Raw genomic sequence first — 26,995 nt, forward strand, 5'->3', positions numbered from 1 at the left:
ATGCACACACACATTCTTAATTAAGAATTAAATACATTGGGGTTGGGGATTTAGCTCAGTGGTAGAGTACTTGACTAGCAAGCGCAAGGCCCTGGGTTCGGTCCCCAGCTCCAAAAAAAAAAAAAAGAATTAAATACATCTCCTTTTAAATTGTGTGTTCTAGTGTAACGGTCCACGATTTGCCAAAGAATGATACCCAGGACTCAAATATTATATAAATGCAGAGTATTTTATTCTGCAGAAGTCCAGCATGCTGGGATCTCCCATTAGTAGAATAGAGAGACAACCAAGTGAGCTCGCAGGCCTGATTTAAAGCATGCTAGGGGATTCCGGGGTAGGTGACCTATATCTTGCGCCATCTCTAGGGACATTCCACTAGTGGGGTGTGGGGGCTAGAAACAGATCGGAAAACTTGCTGAGGAAATCTAGAAACTGTCCCTGCCTCAGGCCAGGTGGCTGGGCAGCTTCTGATGGCAGGGCTGTTTCTGACTAGCTGCCTGAAGCCTGGGTTTTTTTTCTAGTGAGTGGGCATATTTTACATATCAAAGTAGACCTGGCCTCCAGTGGCAGCCCGAGTGCACGGTAGTTATAATTAGGGGATCCAAGTTTGTGATATGGAAGTTAACATGAAGAATAAAAAATAAGCTGGGGGCTGGAGAGATGGCTTAGCAGTTAGAGCACTGGCTGCTCTAGCAGAGGTCCTGAGTTCAAATTCGAGCAATCACATGGTGGCTCACAACCATCTGGTTTTTTTTTTTTGGTTGGTTTTTTTGTTTGTTTGTTTGTTTTTGTTTTTGTTTTTGTTTTTCTTTTTTTTTCCGGAGCTGGGGACCGAACCCAGGGCCTCGCTCTACCACTGAGCTAAATCCCCAACCCCTGCTCAAAACCATCTGTAATAGGATCTGGTGCCCTCTTCTGGTATGCAGGCATGCTTGCAGAGAGAACACTGTATACCAAACAAATAAATCTTAAAAAAAAAAAAAAAAAAAAGGGGGGGGGGTTTGGGGATTTAGCTCAGTGGTAGAGCGCTTGCCTAGGAAGCACAAGGCCCTGGGTTCGGTCCCCAGCTCCGAAAAAAAGAACCAAAAAAAAAAAAAAAAAAAAAAAAGGCAATATAAAGTTCTCAAAACCCAGGCAGCAAATATTCATCTTGATGTTCTGAAACACATACTTTTCTTTTCCTGATTGATGATCGAATATGCTGGGTATTTCTGGATCTGAAACTATTTTGTGTCCTTTCTTTCTCCCATCCCCCCCTTCACCACTGGGGTTGGAACATAGCATCACCCACAGTGTTCCAGACCTGGGCTGTTTCCCCAGATTGTTTTTTACTTTTTGAGATAAGGTTTCACTATGCTGACCAGGCTGGCCTTAAACTCAGTTTTTTTTTTTTTTTCTCGGAGCTGGGGACCGAACCCAGGGCCTTGAGCTTGCTAGGCAAGTGCTCTACCACTGAGCTAAATCCCCAACCCCTTAAACTCAGTTTATATCCCATTGAGGCCTTGAACTTGCCCCAGCCACTTGAGTAGCTAGGATTTACAGGCTTGAAACCCCAGGCCCAACTTTAACATTTGTCACAACTGAAAATGGTCAAATAATTGTTTCCTCTGGAATCTATGTTAGATGGAAAAATTTTTTTTTTCACTCTTGAACTTGTGATTTTCCTGCCCCAACTTTTGAAGAGCTGGGAGGACAAAAATGTGTTGCCATGTTTGGCTTAAAATGTTTTTTAATTATTTATTTTATGTATATAAGTATGCTGTTACTGTCTTCAGACACACTAGAAAAGGGCATCGGATCCCATTACAGATGGCTGTGAGCCACCACGTGGTTGCTGGGAATTGAACTCAGGACCTCTGGAAGAGCAGTTGGTGCTCTTAACTGCTGAGCCATCTCTCCAGCCCAAGACTTTACTTTTAAGATAATTATTCCTTTGTGTGAGTGAATGAGTAATGACACAGGGCATCAATCCTCTGGAATTACAGCTGCTTTTTTAAGACAGTTTTTCTGTGTAGCTCTGGCTATCTGTAGACCAGACTGGCCTGGAGCTCAGAGATCCACCTGAGCCTTTGCTTCCTGCTTACTAGGATTAAAGGCCTGTGCCACCGCCTCCTCACTCATTTATTTTTGAGACAGTCTCTTTATTATGTAGTTCTGGGTGTCTGGGTATTTATTATGTAAACTAGGCTGACCTCAAACTCATAGAAATCCCCCTGCCTTTGCCTCCTGAGTGCTAGGGTCAAAGGTGTTTACTACCACACCCATCCCCCCAAGATGTTTTACCATAGGTGAGGGACTAGCATTAAAGGGAATAGAAGCGTTCAGAACAATTTAAGACGCACCTGAGAACAGAGCAATGAGCATCTCATGTAGTCATAGTAAAAATGGGTAAGGGTCCCCTAAGGGAGGGCTACCTTTGCCTTCTTAAAGTATGACCAGAGGTGACTATGGTCATGGGACTAATGACTTTTTCTTTTAAGGTTTTTTTTTTGTTTGTTTGTTTTTTTTTTGTTTTGTTTTGGTTTTTTTTTTTTTTTTTTGGTTCTTTTTTTCGGAGCTGGGGACCAAACCCAGGGCCTTGCGCTTCCTAGGCAAGCGCTCTACCACTGAACTAAATCCCCAACCCCTGTTTGTTTTTTTAATGTATGTGAGTACACTGCAGCTGTCTTCAGACACCAGAAGGGGGCATCGGATCCCATTACAGATGGTTGTGAGCCGCGATGTGGTTGCTGGGAGTTGAACTCAGGACCTCTGGAAGAGCAGCCATTGCTCAGACACTGAGCCATCTGTCCATCCGAAGATTAGATGACTAACTTTAGAGTCCCTCGGGGACTACTTCTGGGTGTACTGAGGGGATGGTAAGGTGCTCAGATAGTTACATGTTTTTATAACATTTGCACAATAATAATTTTGCTGCAATTGTTCAAGGAAGCAGTTTCCACTCAGCTTTCTCTTATGCTATAGTTAGTTCCCCTTGTGTCTAGTAGCATCTGGAATCCTGCTGAAGGAAGCCCACCTGGGAACATGTGCATGCAATGGGCTTCAGTAGGGATTTAAGTTATAGCTGGTGGGCTGGAGAGATGGCTCAATGGTTAAGAGCATAGACTGCTCTTCCAGAGGTCCTGAGTTCAACTCCCAGCAACCACATGGTGCCTCACAACCATCTGTAATGAGATCTGATGCCCTCTTCTGGTGTCTGAAGACAGCGATAGTGTACTTATATATAATAAATAGGTAATTTTTTTAAAAAAAAGTTATTGCTGGCATTCTGTATGCAGGACACAGCAATAGCCATGGTTATCAGTGAGTGCTCACAATGAGAATAGATTTAACGGTTAATTGGGGCATTAGGAAATTAAACTTAACCTAATTTCTCACAGTGCATCTATGCCAGGGGTTTCATACAGTTTCTCAAATATTGACAGTGTTTCTCTAAATGTTTAATGACCTTTTTTTGAAAAGAGTTGTGAAATTGGAAGGAAAAAAATGTTTTAAAAAATTTAAGCCAAGGAGGCTGGAGAGATGGCTCAGTGGTTAAGAGCACAGACTGCTCTTCCAAGAGGTCCTGAGTTCAAATCCCAGCAACCACATGGTGGCTCAGAACCATCTGTAATGGGATCCAGTGCCCTCTTCTAGTGTGTCTGAAGACAGCTACAGTGTACTTATATACAATAAATGAATAAATCTTTAAAAAAAAGTCTTTATTAAACCCTAATTATTTTCTTGCTTAAACAAACCAAACAAACTACACACACACTCACACCTGCCTTAAGGAGTCTAAGGCTTAAGGAGTTGGGGGGAGAATGGTAATTTTTTTTTCTTTTTTTTCAGAGCTGGGGACCGACCCAGGGCCTTGCGCTTGCTAGGCAAGTGCTCTACCGCTGAGCTAAATCCCCAACCGGTAATTTTTTTTTTAATGAGTAAGTTTTTGGGGTTTTGTTTTTATTTATTTAAGGAGTCTAAGGCTTAAGGAGTTGGGTGGAGAATGGTAATTTTTTTTTTAATGAGTAAGTTTTTGGGGTTTTGTTTTTATTTATTTATTTATTCCATATATGTGGGTACACTGTCACTGTCTTTTGATAGGCCAGAGATTCCATTACAGATGGTTGTGAACCACCATGTGGTTGCTGGGAATTGAACTCAAGTCCTTAGCAAGAGTAGTCAGTGCTCCTAACCACTGAGCCATCTCTCCAGCCCGAGAATGGTAATTCTAAATAGGACGCTTGAGTAGAGTGCACGCACCACTGGGCAACTTGTCCAGCAAACACCTGTCTTCAACAGAGAGCCGTAATACTGGGGTCGTTTGTACTAACGTCTAGTCAGACATAACCGTGAGTACTGAAGCCCAGAGTTCTGTACCTCGATGTGATAGTGTTGCGACCACGAGACATGGATGCTGGTGCCAGAAGGCATATCAGTCAGGCAGGAACTGAAAAGCACATTTTCTTACATGCGATTACTTAGTTACTGTGGAATCCGAAGAACTCTACCTACCAGCTATCAGTTCCTGCTGGGTTGCTTTATAACCCTACCCCTATTTCCAGAAACTTGGGAGGCTTCTCCTAAGCTCTCTTGCAGGAGTCTAAGGTGAGCAATCCAGATATTTCACAGTTGACCTCATCTTTGCCTGCTCTGACCCCAAAGTAGAAAAGCCCGGGGCACCTTCCCAGGACTGCATGGGACCAAGTCTCAACGTTTAATTTCTACCCCTTTTTTCTTGACATTTATTTAGTTTGTGTTTCCTTGAGTGTACATGGTCAGAAGACAACGTTCGAAGTTGGTTTTTGCCTTCCATCATGTGGGTCTCCCACATCGAACTCAGGTCGTCAAGGGCCAGCTAGCTGGGTCGTCTTACCTGTTCTCAGGTTTTGTTTGTTTGTTTGTTTGTTTTTGTTTTGTTTTTGTTTTTGGAGCAGGGGGTGACTCGCTGCAGAGAAACCATTTACACCTAAATCTAAGGTTAGCCCCGGTACAACTTGAAGCCGACAGCTATCTTTTCTGTACCGTTTTCTTCTGATTCCTCTTCTTTCCTTTTTCTTTTCCGTTGTTCTGTTTTTAGGACCTCGCTCTATAATCATATTGGCCTGGAAATAACTCAGGTTACCCTCGAACTTGCTGCGATCCTCCTGCCTCCGCCATCCATGAGACCGCAGACGTGAGCCAACAGGTCGGGTTTCCCCTTTATCTCCTGCCGGCGCCTATTTCTGCGCGTACACCAACATCCCAGAATAATATCCTTTGAAATGTCTGTTTTTGTGGGGAGGAAGGAACTCCGATAGTTTGGGAAATTCGTCCTTCCAAACAGAGCTCTATCGGTTCCCCAGCGAGCCCGGAAAGGGTTCCGGGCAGGTTAAATTGGGCGGGACTTCCGGTCCGGCCCGAGCAGGCGCGGAATACTTCTTCCGCTCTCTTCCACGGGCTTCTGGAGCGCCGTAGCCATGTCTTATCCGGCTGATGACTACGAGTCTGAGGTAATGAAGCGGTGAGCGCGTGGTGGGGTCCGCTTCGGGGACCCGGTTCGGTAGGATATGTCCCCGAGGTGAGGCGGCGTCCAGATCGGGCTGGAATATGCGGGACTCGATCATCTCGGCCCTCTCGGCGACCAGACTCCTCCCCGACCTCCTGCGGTCTTACTGGACGTTTGTCCCGGCGCGTGGTAGCCGTAGCCCGAGGCGAGCTGAAAAGTGGTGCTGAGCTCTTGTCTCAAATTGCGTCTGCTTCAAGACGGGCGAATACTGTGCTTTTCTTGTCTTGTTGCACCTGTAACCATGTTTCGTTCTTGTTCATGCTCCCTTTTCTCTCACACATGTGAATACCTCTGAGGTAGCGACTGTCTTATTTGCCTTCTGCTTGACATGGATGCCCGAGGACAAGCATTTTGGAGTCCCCATTTGGCGTGTCTCCCTAACGTTGTCTCTTTCTTTGCAGACTGCTTATGATCCCTATGCCTACCCGGGCGACTATGATATGCATACAGGTAAGGCTCTGAATTTGCCGGCTGTCTCGGTGCCTCCTGTCTTGGCACCCTTTTGAACGTCTCAGCATTGACTCCCAACAGGGCCCTGTTAAAACTGCTTTCTGATGGCCCAAGTGTAGAGTCAGTCATTAGGTCTGACTGGTAGGGTTGCCTAATAAACCAGTCCTTTTTTTGTGGACTACCTGACCTCCTCGGAAGAGGAGGATCACTGACCAGGGTAGGTTTTTCTTGTGACAAATCTTGTTGGGGTGGAACCCATAGACCCGTGTTTGTAGATAATCTCTGAACCACACCCACAACCCTCCTCCCTGAACTGTCAGGTGAGGTCTTTGTGGGTTTGTCGTTTTGGTACTGGAGATGAGATTGGGGTCTGGTGCATACTAAGCACACTCTTTACCCCTTGAACCACACACTCCAGCCCCAAGGAAGAAAATCTTGGTGTGAAAATTGTCCTTGATTCAAACCAATTCTAAGTAAAATATTTCGATGTCTACCTAATGTTCTAGCGACTTTGAGATTAAGTAAGTACCAAGTGGCTTGCTTTGCTCACAGTATGTGTTTTATTAGCCCTTACAGGAGAGTAATTTTACAAAGTAAACATGTTAATGTTTCTTTAAAGGTGAAATAAAATAGCTTACCATGCATCATTTAGTTAGATACTGGGTTTTCTTATTTATTTATTTATTTATTTTTCTTTTTTTCGGAGCTGGGGACCGAACCCAGGGCCTTGCGCTCACTAGGCAAGCGCTCTACCGCTGAGCTAAATCCCCAACTCCTATTTATTTATTTATTTTTTAAAGAGGGGTCTGATTATGTAGTTCTGGCTATCCTGGAAATCACTGTATAGACCATGCTAGCCCTACAGATCCAGTTGTCTAAGGGTTGGGATTAATGGTACGCATCCACCTACCCAGCTGAGGAATAACTTTTACGGTAATTGTTCTGAAGGCACAAGAACAGTGGAATGGGACTGATGATGACTGTAGAATTTAGGCCCTAGCTCATGCTGGGCAAGCATTCTGTGACTGTGTTCCCAGTCCTGAAGGGTGGTCCTGCCTTTATGTTTTAAAGAGTTTTTGTTGTATCTCTCCTCTAGGAGATCCGAAGCAGGACCTTGCCTATGAGCGACAGTATGAACAGCAAACTTACCAGGTGATTCCTGAAGTGATCAAAAACTTCATTCAGTACTTCCACAAGACTGTCTCGGATTTGATTGACCAGAAAGTGTATGAGCTTCAAGCCAGTCGCGTCTCCAGTGATGTCATTGACCAGAAGGTGTATGAGATCCAGGACATTTATGAGAACAGGTATGGACCATGATGACTTTATGAGTGGACTGGCCTGATGAAGGGGGCCTGCAAGATGAGACAGCTCCGGGGTTGGGGATTTAGCTCAGTGGTAGAGCGCTTGCCTAGGAAGCTCAAGGCCCTGGGTTCGGTCCCCAGCTCCGGAAAAAAAAAAGAACCAAAAAAAAAAAAAAAAAAAAAAAGATGAGACAGCTCCTGCATGTGCAAACGTGAACGTGTGTGTGTGTGTGTGTGTGTGTGTGTGTGTGTGTGTGTGAAGAGGGCTTACGGTTTCTGACTTTAGAGACAGTTTCACTATGTCTTTGTGACTCCTGAGCCAGAGCTCTGGCTTAACCTTCTTTTTTTTTTTTTTTTTTTTGGTTCTTTTTTTCGGAGCTGGGGACCGAACCCAGGGCCTTGCGCTTCCTAGGTAAGCGCTCTACCACTGAGCTAAATCCCCAGCCCTGGCTTAACCTTCTTAATGCTGGCACCCTTTAATATAGTTCCTCATGTTGTGATGCTCCCAACCGTAAAATTATATTTGTTGCCACTTCATAACTGTCATTTTGCTACTGTTACGAATTAGAATGTAAATAGTTTTGGAGGTAAAGGCTTGTCAAGGAGGTGTGACCCACATGTTCCAAACTGCTGGCCTGGAGCCATGTTAATTAGCTGGTCTTTGTATCCCAGAAACAAACAAGGTCTAAAATAATGTCATTACTAATAAGGGCAGTTGTACCAATTTGCACATATGACCATGTAAGTGAAAGCAGTGTTGGCATGTATGTTTACTACTTTACTCTTTTTTTTTTTTAATATATATTTATTTATTATGTATACACCATACAGCTTTCTGTCTGCATGTGTGCCTGCAGGCCAGAAGATGACCCCAGATCTCATTACAGATGGTTGTGAGCCACCATGTGGTTGCTGGGAATTGAACTCAGGACCTTTGGAAGAGCAGTCAGTGCTCTTAACCACTGAGCCATCTCTCCAGCCCACTACTTTACTCTTAACAGTAATCCCGTGATGGAAGTTCTGTGCTTTCTCTCCTTTTACAACAGAGGAAACTCATAGAAATGAGTTGCATAGCTAGCACTGTGTAGCACTGTGCATACACCGAGTTCTGAACCTCCATACTCCGACACCAGAGCCTAGTGTTTGAACTGTGTGTTCGCCCAATGCATACCGGCATGAATTAGACTCCAGAGTAGTGTTGAGGGGATGCCCTGATTAAGGTGAATGCTAGGTATAGACAGGTCAGCTAGGGACAAGATAGGAAATATTTCAGCAAGGATGGGTGTGTGTGTGTATGTGTGCGCTCATGCATGGTGCACACAACACCTATTGGATCAGTGAGTAGGAGATGAACTCTATTCCCACATCACTGAGGGTCCGAAGAGGAGAGCTGGGTTGAGAAAAGCTGTACACAGACACCTCGGGCTCTGTTTCTGTTTCTTTGATATCTCCCATGTCTCTAAATCCCAGTATATCAACTTCGAGGGTTGGGTTCCGAGCCCTCCTTGTTTTGCAGTTGTGAACTGTATACATTTGGCTTTCAGCTGGACCAAGCTAACTGAGAGATTCTTCAAGAATACACCGTGGCCTGAGGCAGAAGCAATTGCACCCCAAGTTGGCAACGGTAGGTGTAAACGCTGTGTCTTGTGTGCTAGACAGCAGATGTCAAGACTGGGCTCGTCAGAAAGGTCAAGAGGGCTTGTGTGGTTTTCTTCTTTGCTTTTACAATACTGGATTTCTCTGTGTACCTGGCTGTCCTTGAACTTGCTCTGTAGACCAGACTGGCCTCGAATTCACAGATCCACCTGCCTTTGCCTCTGCCTCCTGAGAGCTGGATTTAAAGCCTGTGCTACCATGCCTGGCTTGTTTGTTTTACATAGCATTTTGTTTCCCCAGAGCTTAGGATGTAGGTTGTCGGTGAGTCACACAGTGGGAGAAAGCTGTGTAATCTGAGCCCCGGGCCCCCAGATCTACAGTCTTATTTTCCTCCCTTGGTGGTGGGGTGATCTTTGAGTCCATTTGGCTTTGGTTTCTTAGCCTCTCACCTCTCGCTCTCCTTTTCTGTATGGATGAGGTCAGCAGATGTGACTTGACTTCTCTTTGGCATGTAGTGTTTCAAATATGACCCCAGGACCTTAGGCATGCTAGGCAGGCTCCTGTTGAGCTGTGCTCTGTGTTTTCAAGCACATGTTTGTTTTTTGAATTTTTGTGTGTTTGTTTTTCCAGACTAGCCCTGGCTATCCTAGAGTTATCTCTGTATACCAGGCCGGCCTGGACTTCACAGAGGTCTCCCTGCCTCTAAGTCTCTCAAGTACTTGGATCAAAGTATCGAGCCACTGTGTGTTGGATGTGTAACTTCTTGGGACACAAGCTTAAAAATTCAGAAGTTTAGTCTCAAAATCAGCTCTGTCTCTCCACCTGAAAGCCTGCAGCTGCAGGAGACAACCGGTTGGCTTATAGACTAACAAAGTTCCCTTCAACCATGTCTTTCAGATGCTGTCTTCCTAATTTTGTACAAAGAATTGTACTACAGACATATCTACGCCAAAGTCAGTGTGAGTACTTTACATGAGTGTCAGTGTTCGCATGCCTTTGTGAAATGTCTTTATCAGCCTGAGTAGTTTACATTAGTGTCATTGTTGCCTACCATACCTTTGTAAAATGTCTGCGTCAGTTCCATCTCTAGTCCAGTCTTTCGTCCATGTCTAATGATGCTTCCTGTGCTTCTTGTCGTTGCTTTTTACGTTTATTATATATGTATCAGTGATGCCTGCATGTATGTCTGTGTGCCATGTGTGTGCCTGGTGCCCTCAGAGGTCAGACCAGGCCATCAAATTCCTTGAACTGGAGTTAGAGGCAGCTGTGAGCCACCATGTGGATGCTGGGAATCCAACCCTGGCCTCTGCAAGAACGAGTGCTCTTAGCCATGAAGCATCTCCTGCCAGCCCCCACCCCTACCCCAGTAGGTTTTTGTTTGTTTGTTTTAACTTTGTTTGAAGAAAGGCAAAAGGAATGGTTTGACCCAGAAAGTTGGATCTGCTGCAGACACTTGAGCACTTGAGCTTGTCTGCCCTTAATGTCTCCATCACCCCAGGCCTCAGTCATGAGCACATATGTCCCCACAGCACATCCCAAGGCAGGTCCACAGATCTGCAGAGCCGGGTTGGCAGGTCTGCCGGTTTCCTTTCATTTCTTTTTTTTTTTTTTTTTTTTTTTGTTTGTTTGTTTTTTTGTTTTTTTGAGACAGTGTTTCCTGTGTATAATAGCCCTGGCTGCCCTGGAGCTCACTCTGTACACCAGGCTGGCCTTATGGTTGCTCATTTCCTGTTACTGGCGTGTTGTGCTAAATATTAGCCATCAATGGTGGGGAAACAAAATTTTTGTATTTATAAAAAGCCTTGCCCCAACCCCTTTCCCTCCATGTGTTCATGGCCGACCTTTACTACTCTCCTCTTCTACTCTTCTTCTCTCATTAAACCTCTCCACTTAGCAACCAAAAAAAAAAAAAAAAAAGAGGCCTTAGGTAGCACTAGAGCTGGTCAGATATCTACCCTCTGTGTGATGATGTCTACTTCCCTGCTGATAACCCTGAGACATGACGTGCCATGTGGTCCGCCTGGACCGCTCTTACTTCCACTGGCCAGGTCTCCTGGTCAGTTCTCAGGACCCCTTACCTTCTTACCCCAAGGCATCTTCTACCCCCTCTCCCTTCTCTCCTTCTCTTATGGTCCTGCCTCAGACCTACCCGAAGCCCAGGAACTGAAACTCCACCTACTTCTCTTCTGTGCAGCTATAGGCTGGCTGTAGGCATATTTATTCAACCAATAGTTTTAAATTGAGGAGCAAGGTTACATAACATCATCTGATGTATGCGAGGATCTCCTCATCCCTGAGAGCAACCAGACCTCGAAGGCCAGTATTTAGCATCACAATACATAGCAACAGACCAAACCTCAATAATTCCCCCTTTTTGTCTAAAAGGTTCTTTCTCTTTTTGTTATTTCGTACCCCCCTCCCCTTCAGAGGACCGAACCCAGGGCCTTGAGCTTGCTAGGCAAGCGCTCTACCATTGAGCTAAATCCCCAACCCTAAAAGGCTCTTTCTCTTGGAAATAAATAACATACAGTAGGAACAATTACAAAATAATTATAAGAATTATTAGGAGAGAGTTACATTCAAAAAGTCCAGTTTGTATTTGTCAACTCAAGAGAAAGTATTTTATTATCTATCTGATCTTGGTGAGTTCAGAATCTAAACCAATTTCTATTCTACCATTATTAACTTAAAAATATTTTCTGGGTTGGGGATTTAGCTCGATGATAGAGCGTTTGCCTAGCAAGCGCAAGGCAAGGCCCTGGGTTCGGTCCCCAGCTCTGAAAAAAAGAAAAGAAAAAAAATATTTTCTTAGTCCTAAAACATCTTTTTTTTTTTTTTAAGATTTATTCATTTATTATATATAAGTACACTGTAGCTGTCTTCAGATACACCAGAAGGGGGCATCGGATCTCTTTACAGATGGTTGTGAGCCACCATGTGGTTGCTGGGAATTGAACTCAGGACCTCTGGAAGAGTAGTCGGGTGCTCTTAACCGCTGAGCCATCTCTCCAGCCCCTAAAACATCTTGCTAAGTGCTAAACAACTTAAGTTTAATTGTGAGACTGACTGTCCGGTCTTCTACCTCATCAGGGACCTGATAAGGAATAAATACTACCTGAGTATTCAGGAACTCAGGTTCCAAAAATTACAGAAATGACAGAGATAGCTGACCACCTGGACAGTCCCCAGGATTCTTTATAACGTTGGGGCATCTGTCCTCAGCCGTCTGGTCCAGAATATCTTGACAGACTTTATGTGAAGCAGCAATTATGAAGGACTAACTTACCGTGTCTTGACGGAGCTTGGGAGTCAACTGCCCTGTGTCCGTTTGTCCTTTCTGGACAGCATTTTATCTTCAGATGGAGTTAGGGCACTTTCTCTGCCCAGTGGCTTGCTTGCCACAATAGGAATAACTTCATCTGGGAATTTTGATGCTCATTCTTTCCCAAGTGGAATGAGGCAGTGCCAGGAGTTGACTTGTCTTAATGTCAAAAAGAGCTTAAATTAATGGAATTATAGCTAAATGCCATGTTCTTTGAGTCTCTAAGGTTTTTGAAGATCATCCGGGGGTTAAAGCATGAGCTAAAACGCAGCTACGCACCCTACATCTTGCACACCAGGCAGCAGAGCCCATGAGCTATAACAGCAGTTTTTTTTTGTTTGTTTGTTTTGTTTTGTTTTTTCCTTTTTTTCGGAGCTGGGGACCGAACCCAGGGCCTTGCGCTTGCTAGGCAAGCGCTCTACCACGGAGCTAAATCCCCAGCCCCATAACAGCAGTTTTAAATGCTAGGCAGCCTGGGCTTTTCCTGGGCACCACTCTGCACTTCCACTGCAGTGCAGCTCTGGATGCTGGGGACAGATGTCAGCCTAGGTGTACAGGTGCAGACACAGGAGACAGGCAGATCTCTGAATTCTGGACCAGCCTGGTCTGCACAGTAAAGTCAGGGTGGGAGCCTCTGGTGACAGAGCATCTACTTGCAAACAGCAGTCTGGCACTGGACACCTGTGGAAGCCCAGTGCTGGGTTGTCTCCTTTAACTCTGACCTTCAGATGCCCCAGTGTTCCCTCCTCCCCGTGGTTAGGTCCATAGCTCCAGAAGCATCTTCCCTTTGTCTCCTAGATCTGCATGTCTGTTCTGTGAGTGTTGCTTGTGATCTGTAGCCATAAAACATGCCCTTGTCCTGATGTTCAGTCACTGTGCTCCCGTCTTTTTCTTTCTCTTCTTTATAGTACATGGAGAGGACGGGCCACATTTCTCAGCCATGATGGTAGGCTGCGAGCAAAGCACTAAAACCTCATCCTGTTCTCTTTCCAGGGGGGACCCTCCTTGGAACAGAGGTTCGAATCCTATTATAACTACTGCAATCTCTTCAACTACATCCTCAGTAAGTCTCAGATTTGGCCAAAGGAGTGTTGTGAGCACCTAACTAGCTCTTCTTAGCCCAGTTTCAATGTGATCAGGTGGGGGAGAAGGGAGGTTTGGTGGTTCTTTTGATGAGGGAGATTACGATGAGCACTCTGTAGCCCTGCTCTGATAGACGACAAGTCCCTGCCTGGAATCTGACTTTCTTGTTCTCTCTATAGACGCTGATGGACCTGCTCCCCTTGAACTCCCCAACCAGTGGCTCTGGGACATCATCGATGAGTTCATCTACCAGGTGTCTGTCTGTTCAGCCTCAGCCTTAACCTCAAATAAGTAATTCAACAGACAGTAGCTATAGTCGGTGTTGAATTATGTCTCTATCATGGCCGCGTGGCCCTGGGGCCCTGAGGCCCTGGGGCTCTGGGCTCTGGGTTAGAATGGTTTTCTGAAGAGAATAGTTGGCTGACCTTTTTTTTTTTTTTTTTTTTTTTTCTTTTTTTCGGAGCTGGGGACCGAACCCAGGGCCTTGCGCTTCCTAGGTAAGCGCTCTACCACTGAGCTAAATCCCCAGCCCCAGAAAAGAATTCTTGAAGAGCTGCTTTTGCTCTCCAGAGATCTCCGGACAACTCTGCTCTCAGTAGAGAAAAATTCTAAAGAACTGCCATTGCTCTCTGCTGGCTCACCTCGCCTAGGTTTTTCGGTTTTTGTTTGTTTGTTTGTTTGTTTGTTTTTACATATCAGTCTTGTCTTTTACTCCAGGATTCCTTCGATTGTCCTATGAATCAGCATCCCATGACCCTAGCACCTTACCTCTTAGGAGGCAGCAAGCACACATTTTCTTTTTTTTTTTTTTTTTATTTTGGTTCTTTTTTTCGGAGCTGGGGACCGAACCCAGGGCCTTGCGCTTCCTAGGCAAGCGCTCTACCACTGAGCTAAATCCCCAACCCCGTTGGCTGACCTTTTGACTCAGGAGAAAGGAGGAGAATCCTCCGGCCAAGCTGTATCCCAAGATAAGCATAATCCCTTGGCTTAGCTGCTGTTCTTTTGTTAAGGGCTTTGAGGATCAGTCAGTAAGTGCCCTTGAGAGTCTTCAGGCCAGCACACTAGACAGTGGGTGTGGCACCTTTTTGGCACTCTTTTCTTTTAAATTGAGACAGGGTTTTACTATGTGGAACTCACTTTGTGAACCTGGCTGCACTTGAATCCACAGACATCTACCTTCTGCTGCTGGGATTAAAGACACTTGCTACCACCCTTTTTGGTGTAGTTTAGTGTTTTCAGTCCTCAGATAACATGAAAGTGCCTGTTTGTATCAGTAAGTCTCGGGACATTGGCGCATAGGTGTTTATATGAATTTATCTGTTACTTAAAGTAATATGCTTTTTTTAAAGGTTTATTTCTTTCATGTGCAAGTGTTCTATCTGGAACCTTTGTGCCAGAAGAGGGCATCGGATCCCCATTCCAGATGGCTGTGAGCCACCATGTGGGTGCTGGGATTTGAACTCAGGACCTCTGAAAGAGTGTTCTTTACCACTGAGCCAGCTCTCCAGCCCTACAGTTGATGCTTTATTTCACCATCTGCTGTGACTTGAAGACATACCCTTCGTCTTCATCCCAGTACTTAGGCAAAAAGAGGATGTGTGGAAGTTTGAGGCCACCTGAGCCAGATAGCTTTGCTATTTCCACCTCTGAAAAGTTTAATGAAAGCCCGTGTCACATCATTCTCCGCATGTGACTGTCACTTGGATTTATGCCCCTGCCACATTGTTTCCTTCTGCAACAGTTCCAGTCATTCAGTCAGTATCGCTGCAAGACGGCCAAGAAGTCAGAGGAAGAGATCGACTTCCTGAGATCCAACCCTAAGATCTGGAACGTGCACAGCGTCCTCAACGTGCTGCATTCTCTGGTGGACAAATCCAACATCAACCGGCAGCTGGAGGTGTACACCAGTGGAGGTGAGTGTGTCTGAGATCTGCCTGTTCCACTGCCGCTGTGTCTTGAACCTTTGTCTGGATTAATACCGCTCAGAGTTTTTGTTGGAAATGCCTTATATGTTAAAAAAAATACTGTGGGTTGGGGATTTAGCTCAGTGGTAGAGCGCTTAGGCCCTGGGTTCGGTCCCCAGCTCCAAAAAAAAAACAAAAAAAATACTGTGAATATGTGTGAATGATGGTGGGCGCGTGAGCTCGTGCAGAAGTTGATGCCTTCTACCGTAACATGGATTTCAGGATTGAAACTTGGGCCAATGCTGAGCCCTTTTACCCGCTCTTCCTTATTGAGAACCATAAGGTTCTGATTATTTATATGTCACCACTCTAGTTGTAGGTATGACCCTGGGAAATGGGAGCCCAAAGTCTCCTACAAAAGCCAGCTCTACTTGGAGCATCAGACCATTTATGTTTCAAGACAGGGTTTCTCCTCATAGACCAGGCTGTCCTTGAACTCAGATTCACCTGCCTCTGCCTCCTGAGTGCTGGGTTGTCCACCGCCAGGCAGGAAACTTTAATAACAAACCCAAGTCTGAAATAAACCCACTCCTATTCACTACACCTGGGAGGAGCGCAGAAGCTCGTTCCAAGAACAAACTCAAATTTAAGAGGAACAGGTATGTGAGGATAAGAACAGAAACAATCAGCAAATGAACTGCCCTTCTCAAAGCAGCTGTTAGTCAGCAGAAGCCGGGAACACAGCCAGGTTCAGGTTCCTGAGATTACTGGGCAGAGGTGTTCCGTGGTATAGGAGGTTACCTGGTTACATGGGACCTGGCAGTGGTGGTCAGGCCTGGCCTGTTTTGTTTTGTTTTTGTTTTGTTTTGTTTGTTTTTGTTTGTTTTTGTTTTTTTTTTTTTATTCTTTTTTTCGGAGGCCTGGCCTGTTTTATCTTCCCCTTGGAAACAGCATGGCATCTGTCCCTCACAGGTGACCCCGAAAGTGTGGCTGGGGAATATGGACGACACTCCCTCTACAAGATGCTTGGCTACTTCAGCCTGGTGGGGCTTCTGCGCCTACATTCTCTACTGGGGGATTACTACCAGGCTATCAAGGTGCTGGAGAATATTGAGCTAAACAAGAAAGTAAGTACACCTGTCTCCTCTGTTCCGACTTCAAGAACACTGACCTGCTGAGTAGCCAGGAAACACCCCCTATCCCCACCCCACACACCGGTTGAGAGCTGAGCCTGAAGACTCTGTGCTGGATGACTTGGTTGGCTGGCCATACTGCAGTGAGTACTCTTGGAGTCTGTGTCCTGTTTTCAGAACACGAGAGTGAGAGCTCTTTACTAGAGTTAAAGCTGGGCATGGGTTGCGCATGCACTCTGGGGAAGCATGGGCAGCAGGAGCACCACAAGTTCAAGGCCACCCTGGTCGCCATAGCAAGTTCAAGGTCAGCCAGGCTTCTATATAAATAAGAACCTGTCTCCAAAAGCAAAAACAAATTCCCGAGACACGTAGGGGTTTTTTGTTTGTTTGTTTTTTTCTTTGACCCAATTGATAAGATATAATTGTCCACTTAAACATACAAAGCCCAGAACCATCCATCCCTTAGGAACATTAATAACAACCTGTAAATACACAGAGCAGAATCTTAACATCACCTGCCATGGCTTCTCACCTTCTCTCTCCTGTCTCTTCCTTTCTCCTCTAGTCTCCTCCTCTTCCTTCAAACTTCTCTCCTGCCCATCCTTCCTTCTCTTCCAATGACAGGCCTCCTTCTATCCTGTACCTGCCCCTCACCTGTACTTTACAAATTCAATGGGGAGGTTCTGGTGAAGTCATCTGATTCCGGAGACTAGGTAGCTGTCCTTGGGGCAGTGGAATTAGCATCAAAATACAGATAACTTCAGGGCAAACCACAACATTTCCCCCTTTTTGTCCAGTTAAAAAGCCTTTTCAAGGGATTGGGGGATTTAGCTCAGTGGTAGAGCGCTTGTCTGGGAGTGACCAAATATCTATACACATGGGAAGCCTAACACGGCTTCCAGAACTGAGAGGTTGTAGAGACAAATCTCCACTAGCACAGTCCCCTGTTAGCAACATGTGAGCGCAAGTCTTCAGCCTTCTGGCCCAAAATCAACTGACAGACTCTCGAAATGCAGATTTTGAAGGGCTGATCACCCTGTCTTGGCAGAGTTTATCAGTCAACTATTCTGCATAATTTGTCCTTCTCTAGACAGTATTAGTCTGCGGATGAAATAGGCAGTTTTGTCCAGTGGCTGCCTAACCACAAAGTATTGCCTCACCTGGAGGTAGAGATGTTCAAATTCTTCATTAAATCTGCCAAAGGGGAACTGTTAGGAGCAGATATGTCTCAACGAAAGATAAATAACTTTAAATCTCAAATTTTGTGGATATCTGACGTTTTTGAAAACCATCTATCTATATAAGGTAATCTGAACTATTGTCTCCATATCCTAAATTTTATCTTGAAAGTACTCTTACAAACTCAGAGCCATGACTTTGCTATTTGAATCTTAACTCACAGGTGTAATCAACTCAGAAGTTTGTAATGACAACAATAAAAGGACTGGCTCTAAACCTTGTACTTTTAAACTTTTTTGACAAATAAATTCTATACCCAAACAAAGATGATTTAAGCTTAGTTACCAAATGAGATTATGACTGTACAATTCAATCTAGCTGTTAAATTACAACCAATTTTAAATTCCTCATAAAAACAACTTTAGAATAACCACTTTCAGCCCCAACAAAGTCCAGGGAATTAGGGCGACAACTCCTCTATAACTTCTTCAAGCTGTACATGGGCGTTGAGATATCCTTGGGCGTAGGGAGGTAGGAAGAATGAAGCAAATGCTGTAGCCGATGTGTCTGGCTGGACCCAGCTGAAAGTCCTTGAGACCAGGAATCCAAGTGGGCACACTCTGTAACATATAACTCTCAAGACAAACATTTAGAATCGAGATATCTTTTAGTTTGATTCTCCTGAATAAATTTTTCAGGTGGCCTACCTCTATCAAATCTGATCAGTATGACTCTGTGAGGTTTCCAGAGCCTGATAACACTTTTTAAAAGCACAAAGACAAAAATCTTTCTCCCAAAATACTGTGTTCCTTAGTCTGAAACCAGAAAGGCTTGTATCTTGCACTCTCTCCCAGAGTAATAATTTAACCATAAAACTCAAAGTCACACCCATCATGAAGACTAAACAATTTTTTAAAAATGAAGTAAGCTAAACAATGAGCCTGATAGGCTTTTGTACTTTGTGATATCAGGAAATTAACCCAAAATTCCCGTGGAGCCCACGTTAAGAGAATCCGAGCTTCCTGTTGTGTTAACTATCAAAAGTAACCACAAACCCTCGCTAGCCGGCATCAACGAGCCATATGGTCTTTAGCGGGGTAATTCATAAAACAAACCAAATACTTTCTATCAATTCCAATATCAATAAGGAACATATCAAACCAGGACTTTAACCCAAAATATCTCAATCTGTCAAGCTCTCTACCTGGAGCCACATATTTTTATTTAACCTCAATAATTTCTATAATATATGTCTGCATTCACTCTCCCTGGTGTTACAGACAATTATCACAACTCTCTACTTGGAGTTAGTGACCAATTTTTCCCTATCTAAGTTCCGAACCATAGATGAAAATCCCCACGTGATTCAGGTAATCTCTTTACTCTCTTTAAAACAAACTTAAACACCTTCTATCAATTCTAAAACCAATAAGCAACTTAAAAATCAGGACTTTAGCCCAAAATATATCCATCTGTTAAGCTCTCTACCCGGAGCCACATATTTTTATTTAACCTTAATAACTTCTATAATACATGTCTGCATTCACTCTCCCCCTGATTCAGGTAATCTCTTTACTCTCTTCTTTCTAAAAACAAATTTAATCACCTTTTAATAATACCTATAATTAAGAAGTAGCTTGTCTAACTAGGATTTCAACCCAGAATTCTCGTGGAGCCCAAATTAAAAAGAATATGAGTATCCTGAAAGACTTTCTAAACAAATTTCTTTAAAAAGCAGCTTTTAATCTTTAACTCTCTGAGCTGCCATTACATATCACACAGCAGGGGACCGACAGTCTGCCAGCCCAGGCTGCTTCCCCTCTCTTTGTTTGAATTCCCGCCCTTAAGATATCACATGACTTAAGATGGCGCTGGCCTCCTCTTGGAAAATAAAAACTTTCTCTCAACTCTTAAAATTACTAGTGGATTCTTGCCCATCACATTGGTTCTCCATCTGTTGTTGTAAAAATATATAAAATAGAAAGGTATAGGTGTCTTTTACCTTGCTGGGTCCTGCACCAAGGTGCCCAACGTATCTGCTAGATATCTTGGCGGAACACATCCCAACTCCTCAGTGGCCCAGAGTCTCCTGCCGCCACACACTTTCCTATACTCAAACCATCACATAAAAGAACACACAATAATCTTTGACCCAATTGATAAGATATAATTGCCCACTTAAACATACAAAGCCTGGTACCATCCATCCCTTAGGAACATTGATAACAACCTGTAAATACACAGAGCAGAATCTTAACATCACCTGCCATGGCTTCTCACCTTCTCCTCTCTTGACACTTAGGTTTTTAATGTCTGTCTGTTTGTCTTTATGTTTTGGAGACAGGTCTCACTGTATAGCTTTGACTGTCCTGGAACTTGATGTAGACCCGCCTGTCTTCAGACTCACAGAAAGGCACTTACCTCTGCTGCCACTGAGCCCTGATGACTTCACCCTGTTTGGGATGAGTCAGGACTCATGGCTACTGCTTCCACCTTTCTTTGCAGAGCATGTATTCCCGTGTGCCTGAGTGCCAGGTCACCACCTACTATTATGTTGGTTTTGCATATTTAATGATGCGTCGATACCAGGATGCTATCCGCGTCTTTGCCAACATCCTCCTGTACATCCAGAGGACCAAGAGTATGTTCCAGAGGACCACATACAAGTATGAAATGGTAAGAGAAGTCTGTCTCACCAGGCAGCCCACTGCTCAGCACCTGTGCCAACAGTTCTCCATAAACACCACCCAAAATTTGCTACTCTTAAACTACCTCACTTCAGTACAGTTTAAATTGGGTATATTTGTGGGATATGTGGTAATTAGATTTTAAAAAGAGAGATAGAAATCAGAGCTGGGTTTGCTGACACAAACCTTCAATCTTAATCTTTGTGTATGGGAAGCGGAGACAGGTGTATCTTTAAGTTTGAGGCTAACCTGGTCTACAGAGTGAGTTCCAGGACAGCCAGGGCTATGTAGAGAGACCCTGTCTCAAAAGAAAATCTTAGTGTTTCTCATCCTTAACTATTTATCATTTGTTTGTGTTGAAAACTTTCAACCTGTCCTTTGAGTTCGTAGGTTTGGTTTTTAGTTTTTCAAGACAGATTTCTTTGTGTAGTCTTGGCTGTCCTAGATCTTGCTCTGTAGACCAGTCTGGCCTCAAACTCAGATCCGCCTGTCTCCCGAGGGCTGGGATTAAAGGTGTGCTCCACCACCACCCAGGTCTCCTAGATCTTTGTAGCTATAAAGTGATATAAAATAGTGCCCTGCTGTGCTGTAGATAGACTCGGTAATTTCTTTTCGGTCTTTTATAAGCTTCTTCTCTGAACACCCCCGCCTGCCTTCTCCCTTCTAGAGCCGTCACAGGGGCTGTTGTTTAGGAACTCCATTGATGGCTGTGGCCTGCTACTGTCTCCCTGTTCACAGCAGCTCAGGCTCTGGGGTTACGGGAACACCACCCCTGCCTGTTCTGTCTTTTTAAAACAGTGTGATGTTGTTTCTAATCATTTGATTTTCATGCATGTGTGCAAAGTATCTTCATGTTCTCTCCCTACTCCTCCCTCTTAACTCCTCCCAGACCCCAACCCTCTTAACTCTGTATCTTTTGTTTACTTAATTTTTATTTTATTACTCGTTTCTATTTCATAGCCCAGGGAGTAGTTGTGCTCCCACATGCTCATGGGTGTGGAGACACTGAAAACTGGCCCTCAGAAGCCATCAGCCGCTAAAGGCCCCTCAGCCAGGGGTGTGGGCTGTTGAGCTCCTCCCTGATCCATGGAGGAATGTTGACTGGCAGCAAACCACAGTTGCTGTCAGTTCATGCACAGGGACCCTGCCATGGGACACTACTGTGCTCCAGAGCCCTTACAATCTCTCTGACCCCCCTCCTCCGTGGTCTTGGGTGAAGGGGGTGTGATACAGATGCTCCATTTGTGGCCGAGCAGTTCACAAACATTCCTCTGGATTCACTTGAGAGTTTCTTAGTTAGCTGCCCTCCATTCTACACTGGGACTTCTTTGATAGAGTTGGTTAGATACAGATTTAGAGGGCATGGATGCTATGTCCATTTAGCAAACTAATAGTAGCTGGTTCACCATTGGGGCTTATTGGCCTCCCCACTGTGGGTTCTTTGCCACTGTTGCTCCTATGGGTATATATTGCCATACTGGTCATTATTTTAGCTTAGGAGACTTGAGCTTCTTTCTCTGTGTGTGGACCGGTTGCAAGGGCCAGGGGGCTTAAACTCAGGGTCTAGTGCTTGTTAGATCAGCAATGCGTCATTGAGCCACATTCCCTGGCCCACGCCCAAATTATTTTGAGAGAAGGTCTCAGCTAAGTTCCCCAGACTAACCTTATACTCAACTCTGTTGCCCTAGCAGACCTTGAACTCGTGGTCCTCACTTCCTTAACCACTGGAGTAGCTAAGATGAAAAGCCTGTGTCCTTCAGCGGGACTCTTTAGTTCCTGCCTGGCTAAGCATTTCTCACCATGACATTTACCTTAGATTGCTAACAGTTTTGTGATACGGGCCATTTAGAAGGTTTGTGGCTGAGCTTGATGGTAGAGCCCTTGCCTAGCATGATCAAAGTCTGGGAATTCAGTTCTCAGCACTGAAAATAAACATTATCTGAAGCAGTGAGTAGGGGGATGGCCTGAGGGTACTGGCCCAGTAGATCTGTAGAGTAGTATAGGCTGTGGTGTTTCTGGCTTTGGTAGTCCTCTGTTATCCAAGTAAAGGGTTTTCTTTGCTGTCCACATCAGAGATTTTTACTAACTTAATCTTAGTGAGTATTTTAGAATTGGCTTTCCAGTAATGTGAGGCCAACTGGTAGGGCCTTGGGGAGGAGTCTAGAGACAACCAAAGATGACTTAGCGCTGGGTGGGAGCTTGGGGGTCGGTGTTGCAGGCTGTCAGGAGAATGCAGTGACTGGTGCGTGCAAGGCAACAGGAGTCACTATGCTGTGTGCGGGTGAGGGCCAGCAGGTCCGTGGAGGGACTCAGGAAGTGTGTGTGTTTGACTTCTCCCAGATTAACAAGCAGAATGAGCAGATGCATGCTCTGTTGGCCATTGCTCTCACCATGTACCCCATGAGGATTGATGAGAGCATACACCTCCAGCTGCGGGAGAAATATGGCGACAAGATGCTGCGCATGCAGAAGGGCGACCCCCAGGTCTATGAGGAACTTTTCAGCTATGCCTGCCCCAAGTTCCTGTCGCCTGTGGTGCCTAACTACGACAACGTGCATCCTAACTACCACAAAGAGCCCTTCCTGCAGCAGCTGAAGGTGTTTTCTGATGAAGTGCAGCAGCAGGCCCAGCTCTCCACCATCCGCAGCTTCCTCAAGCTCTACACCACCATGCCTGTGGCCAAGCTGGCTGGCTTCCTGGACCTCACAGAGCAGGAGTTCCGCATCCAACTGCTTGTCTTCAAGCACAAGATGAAGAACCTGGTGTGGACCAGTGGCATTTCTGCCCTAGATGGCGAATTCCAGTCGGCCTCGGAGGTGGACTTCTACATTGATAAGGTATGGTATCCCTGGACCAGCAACCCTCTGCTTACCCTCTCAAAGGTGTGAATGATAGATACCCTTACATCAGAAGGGAGTAGGTTAGGAGTGAGTAGTGGGAACAGGGAAAGGGTGGTGGGAGACGAGAGCACACACCTCAGTTGCAGGAGGAATACAAGGACTTGATGTTATGCATGCAGAAGGGTGATCCCAGGTCTGTGACACCTTTTTAGCTATGCCTGGCACAAGTTCCTGTTGCCTGTGGTTTTTAACTGTGGCAGTACGTCCTGCTGGTTACTGGCATAGGATGGTATGGCTTTGTTTAGACAGTGAAGTTCAAGCTGTGACAGAGTTTAGCATTGGCTGTGAGGGAACATTCAACACTCTGACTGTGTGTACTCCATTCATCTGTGACTGCCCTGAGGCATGGGCGACATGCCACCTCCCCTCACCTCCTGCGGCCATTCTTCTGCAGTTCATCTGCTCTGCTGTTGATGGGCTTATGTGTGGTTTTGGATTGTTTTTGTTTGGTTGGTTTTTTTTTTTTTTTTTTTTTTTCCTTTTTATTTTCCCCCGCAGCTGGGGACCGAACCCAGGGCCTTGTGGTTTTGGATTATTAAGTAAGGGCATATGGGCTTTTTTGAGAGATGGATGGGGTTTTGAACTTAGTATCCTTCTCCTCAGCCTCCCTCCTGCTGGGATCATACATGTCTGTCATTGTTATGTACATCCGCCACTGTCTGCTTTAAGTAAGGCTTTTGTAGTTAGCTATCAGTAGTCTGTAATGCATTTGTGTATATGTCTGGGTATATGTCGAGTTCTTTCTAAAGTATTAACATGGCAGTGGCTTCCTTGGGACAGGAAGTAGGATGAAGAATAGTGTTTTCTTCCTGTGACACTTTGTCAAAGCCAGACATTCTAGTGTCCTATTTAGTAAGAACACGAAAGTGAGTTTTTGTTTGTTTTGTTGGTGCTGACTGCTGTGCTGAGCCTGTGTGTGTTAGGCAAGTCTACCCTTTGCCATATTCCCAGCCCTGTTTTTCATTTCATTTTGTGAAATTGCCCAGGCAGGCCTTGAACTTGGGTCTTCCGAGGTCTGTGCCACTGTACCTGTTATTTGACTACTTTTCTATGGCTGTGACGGCACCATCACATCAGCAAGGCTGCTATGAAAGCACTTAGTTTGGAGCCCTCTCAGCAGGAGCGTGGTGCCAGCGCAGTAGTGGGGAGCTCACATCTGACTCTTGGGCGTGAAGCAGTGGGAGGGAGGGTACGTGCTTACCTGGGAATGGTACGGACTTTTGAACCAGCCCACTCCTGGTTTCACACCTACTGCAAGGCACATCTCTTAATTCTTCCCAAAGGGATACACCAACTAGAGACCCAGTGTTCAAATAGATGAGCCTATGTGGCCATTTTCAGTCAAAACACCACTGTAGTTTTCATTCATATTTTTCTCAGAAGCACAAAACAGTGAACATTTTATATGTCAACTATTGCAGTCTGTCTCCCTCACCATTTATTTCACTTGATGTATTTTATTTATGTGTGTGGGGGTCATAGGAGCGTATACATGTGGGGGTCAGAGGAGTGTATACGTGTGGGGGTCACAGGAGCGTATACATGTGGAGGTCAGAGGAATAAAGCTAAGCAGCAGGCCCCCACCCCCACCCCCTTCCCTCAACACTATCCCTAGTTCTGAGGGTAGCACTGTAGATGTTAACATTGACACCATTGGGCTTTGCAGTTAAGTGGCTTCACACTAGGTGGCCCTCTCTTGCGTCCCTAACCTCCCGTCACCACTCCCGCTTTTCCCACAGGACATGATCCACATCGCAGACACCAAAGTTGCCCGACGCTATGGGGATTTCTTCATCCGGCAGATCCACAAGTTTGAAGAGGTAAGACGCCTGAGAGTTACCTGTAAGCCTGAAGGTGGAAATGGTGCTTTAAATTCTTCCTCAGCTTTAAGAAACTCGAGATTGGCCCTTTAACTCTCTAAGCTCGTCTGGCTGGCAGCTTGGGAGCGAGCGGATTGGGCCCAGGAACTGCTGTGTCAGCCCTTTCTAGGGTATCCTTCCAAGATCTTGGTCTGTGGGTGGCCCTTCGAGGGGTGCTGCTCTGCTTGCCCTTCTTGGTATTTCCTAATAAGGGTGGATTTGCTGCTGTGCTCCTCCTTCCCCACTTGGGGTGTTCGCCCGCTCAGACAGGTCTGGCCAGTGTCTGGAGGCTGGAGGGCTGGAAACTGTGTTTGACAGACCCGGTGCTCCTCTGTCTTGCCCTAGGAACTGTCTTGTCTGTTGGGCCAAAGAACACAAAATTGTGAGGCTCCCTCTTGTCTACCTCTGAGCCTTGTCCTGGTACCTGGTATCCTCCAACAGAGGCCATGCTCCTTCAGTGTTTTGACAGTTGGGCATTGTTTTTAACCCTCTAGTTGCTAGGCAGTGAGAGGGGACTATCTTCTAGGAAGAAGAGGTTGAAGCTCAAATAATCCAGCCACACCAACCCTGTCCTGTCTATTAAATGGGCAAAGCAGTCTAGGCTGTGGGTTTGCCAAGTGAAGGCAGGAAGAAAGACCGTAACTGCTTTGAGATCTAAGACTGCCTTTTCCAGGACTCAGAGGGGCTGCTGGGAGTCTGGTTTCTTATTGGACACACCGTTGGGATAGGTACCAAAGATTCCATATCTAATTTAGCTTTACTTTCCCACGTAGCTTAATCGAACCCTGAAGAAGATGGGACAGAGGCCCTGAAGATGCTCATACACAAGTCAAGAACCTATTTTGATATTATAGATGGGAAGTATTCTTGTCACCAAGAAGCCTTACCTAAGTCAGCCAGCAGCTGAATTGAAACTTGTTCAAATCAAGGACTGGATGTTTTAAGACGCTCTCAGTAAAGGGTCTCTGTCGGAGCTGGGTGTGTGGTCTCATTATTACCGGCAGATCTGTGCTCTGGCAACAGTCCCGGTTCCTGTGTATCCTGCTCTCCTGGTGCATCAGACAGTGTGCAAACGGAATTCCTTTAGTCCTGTGTTCATAACACACTTCATGCTTTATAGAACATTTGCATGTCCTGTGTCTGTCTTGTGCCCCACGAGTCCCATGAGATTTAAATGACCTGCCAGAATTTGCATAGCACCTTAGTGGTGGGTGCCGTGTCCTGGGGCATCTCTTACTGTCTGTCAGGAATCGTGCAGAAAGGGCTCGGACGTGTGTAACCGTTACAGCTCAGGCTTTGTGCCCCTTCACATTTTCTTGTTTAGAAACTGGATTCTGAACTGATTTTATTAGTTCTTCTGTCCAGATTAGTACCTGCTGCCAGACAGAGTTGGACTTCCTCTGCGGATACATTGTAAAATCTTATATGTGGTGGAGGCGGTGTTTGAGACAGGGCTTTGTATCCTAGGATGACCTCACACATAATCCTGCTGTCTCAGTTTTCATACTAGGAGTATAGATTTTTCATTGTGGAGTTTTTGGGGGAAGGAGCTCTTACAAAGCTTTATTTTATGCATATAGGTGTTTACATATGTCTGTGTACCATGTGTACAGTACCTGCAGAAGCCAGAAAAGGTCATCAAATCCCTCTTCACTGCTGAGCCATCTCTCCAGACCTTTTTTGGCTTATTGAAACAGAGTCTTGATATGTGGGCCAGCAAAGTAGCCCAGAATGGTCTGCCTTGCAGTCATGCTTCTTGGTAACTTCTGGTGGTTAGCAAGCGCTAGAGCTCCCTTCCTGGGTGTTAATGATGTATGTGTTGCCTTGGTGCCTTGCCTTGTGATGCAGTGCCTGAGTTTGGTGCCTGGTGCAGAAGGTGACTGTAGGACAGCTTGTGCTTTCTGAGTCAAGGGTAGGAACGGGCAGGATGCTGTTTGTACCCATTTGTTGCCTGGCAAACAGTGCATGCTCACTTGTTTACCCTCCCCTGCATTTGGAATTCATAAGCACTTCTCCTTCTCCCACTGATCTGCCTAATTCCTGCAAACTA

At 45.3% G+C, this 26,995-nt stretch overlaps 1 protein-coding gene across 1 annotated transcript; it reads left to right on the top strand.

Moving 5' to 3' along the window:
• The first annotated feature begins 5,407 nt into the window (after positions 1-5,407).
• Positions 5,408-25,918, top strand: Eif3l (eukaryotic translation initiation factor 3, subunit L). The gene is given in 13 exon segments (NM_001034134.2): positions 5,408-5,471; positions 5,929-5,977; positions 7,074-7,284; positions 8,826-8,905; positions 9,775-9,836; positions 13,193-13,262; positions 13,462-13,535; positions 15,024-15,195; positions 16,159-16,313; positions 20,004-20,174; positions 22,526-23,023; positions 24,826-24,906; positions 25,719-25,918. Coding segments are annotated over 13 exon segments (1,695 nt in total). The 5' UTR covers positions 5,408-5,438; the 3' UTR covers positions 25,758-25,918.
• Positions 25,919-26,995: the final 1,077 nt, after the last annotated feature.

Source organism: Rattus norvegicus, chromosome 7 (genome assembly GCF_021556685.1).
Source record: "Rattus norvegicus strain SHRSP/BbbUtx chromosome 7, alternate assembly SHRSP_T2T, whole genome shotgun sequence".
NCBI classification, from domain to species: domain Eukaryota; kingdom Metazoa; phylum Chordata; class Mammalia; order Rodentia; family Muridae; genus Rattus; species Rattus norvegicus.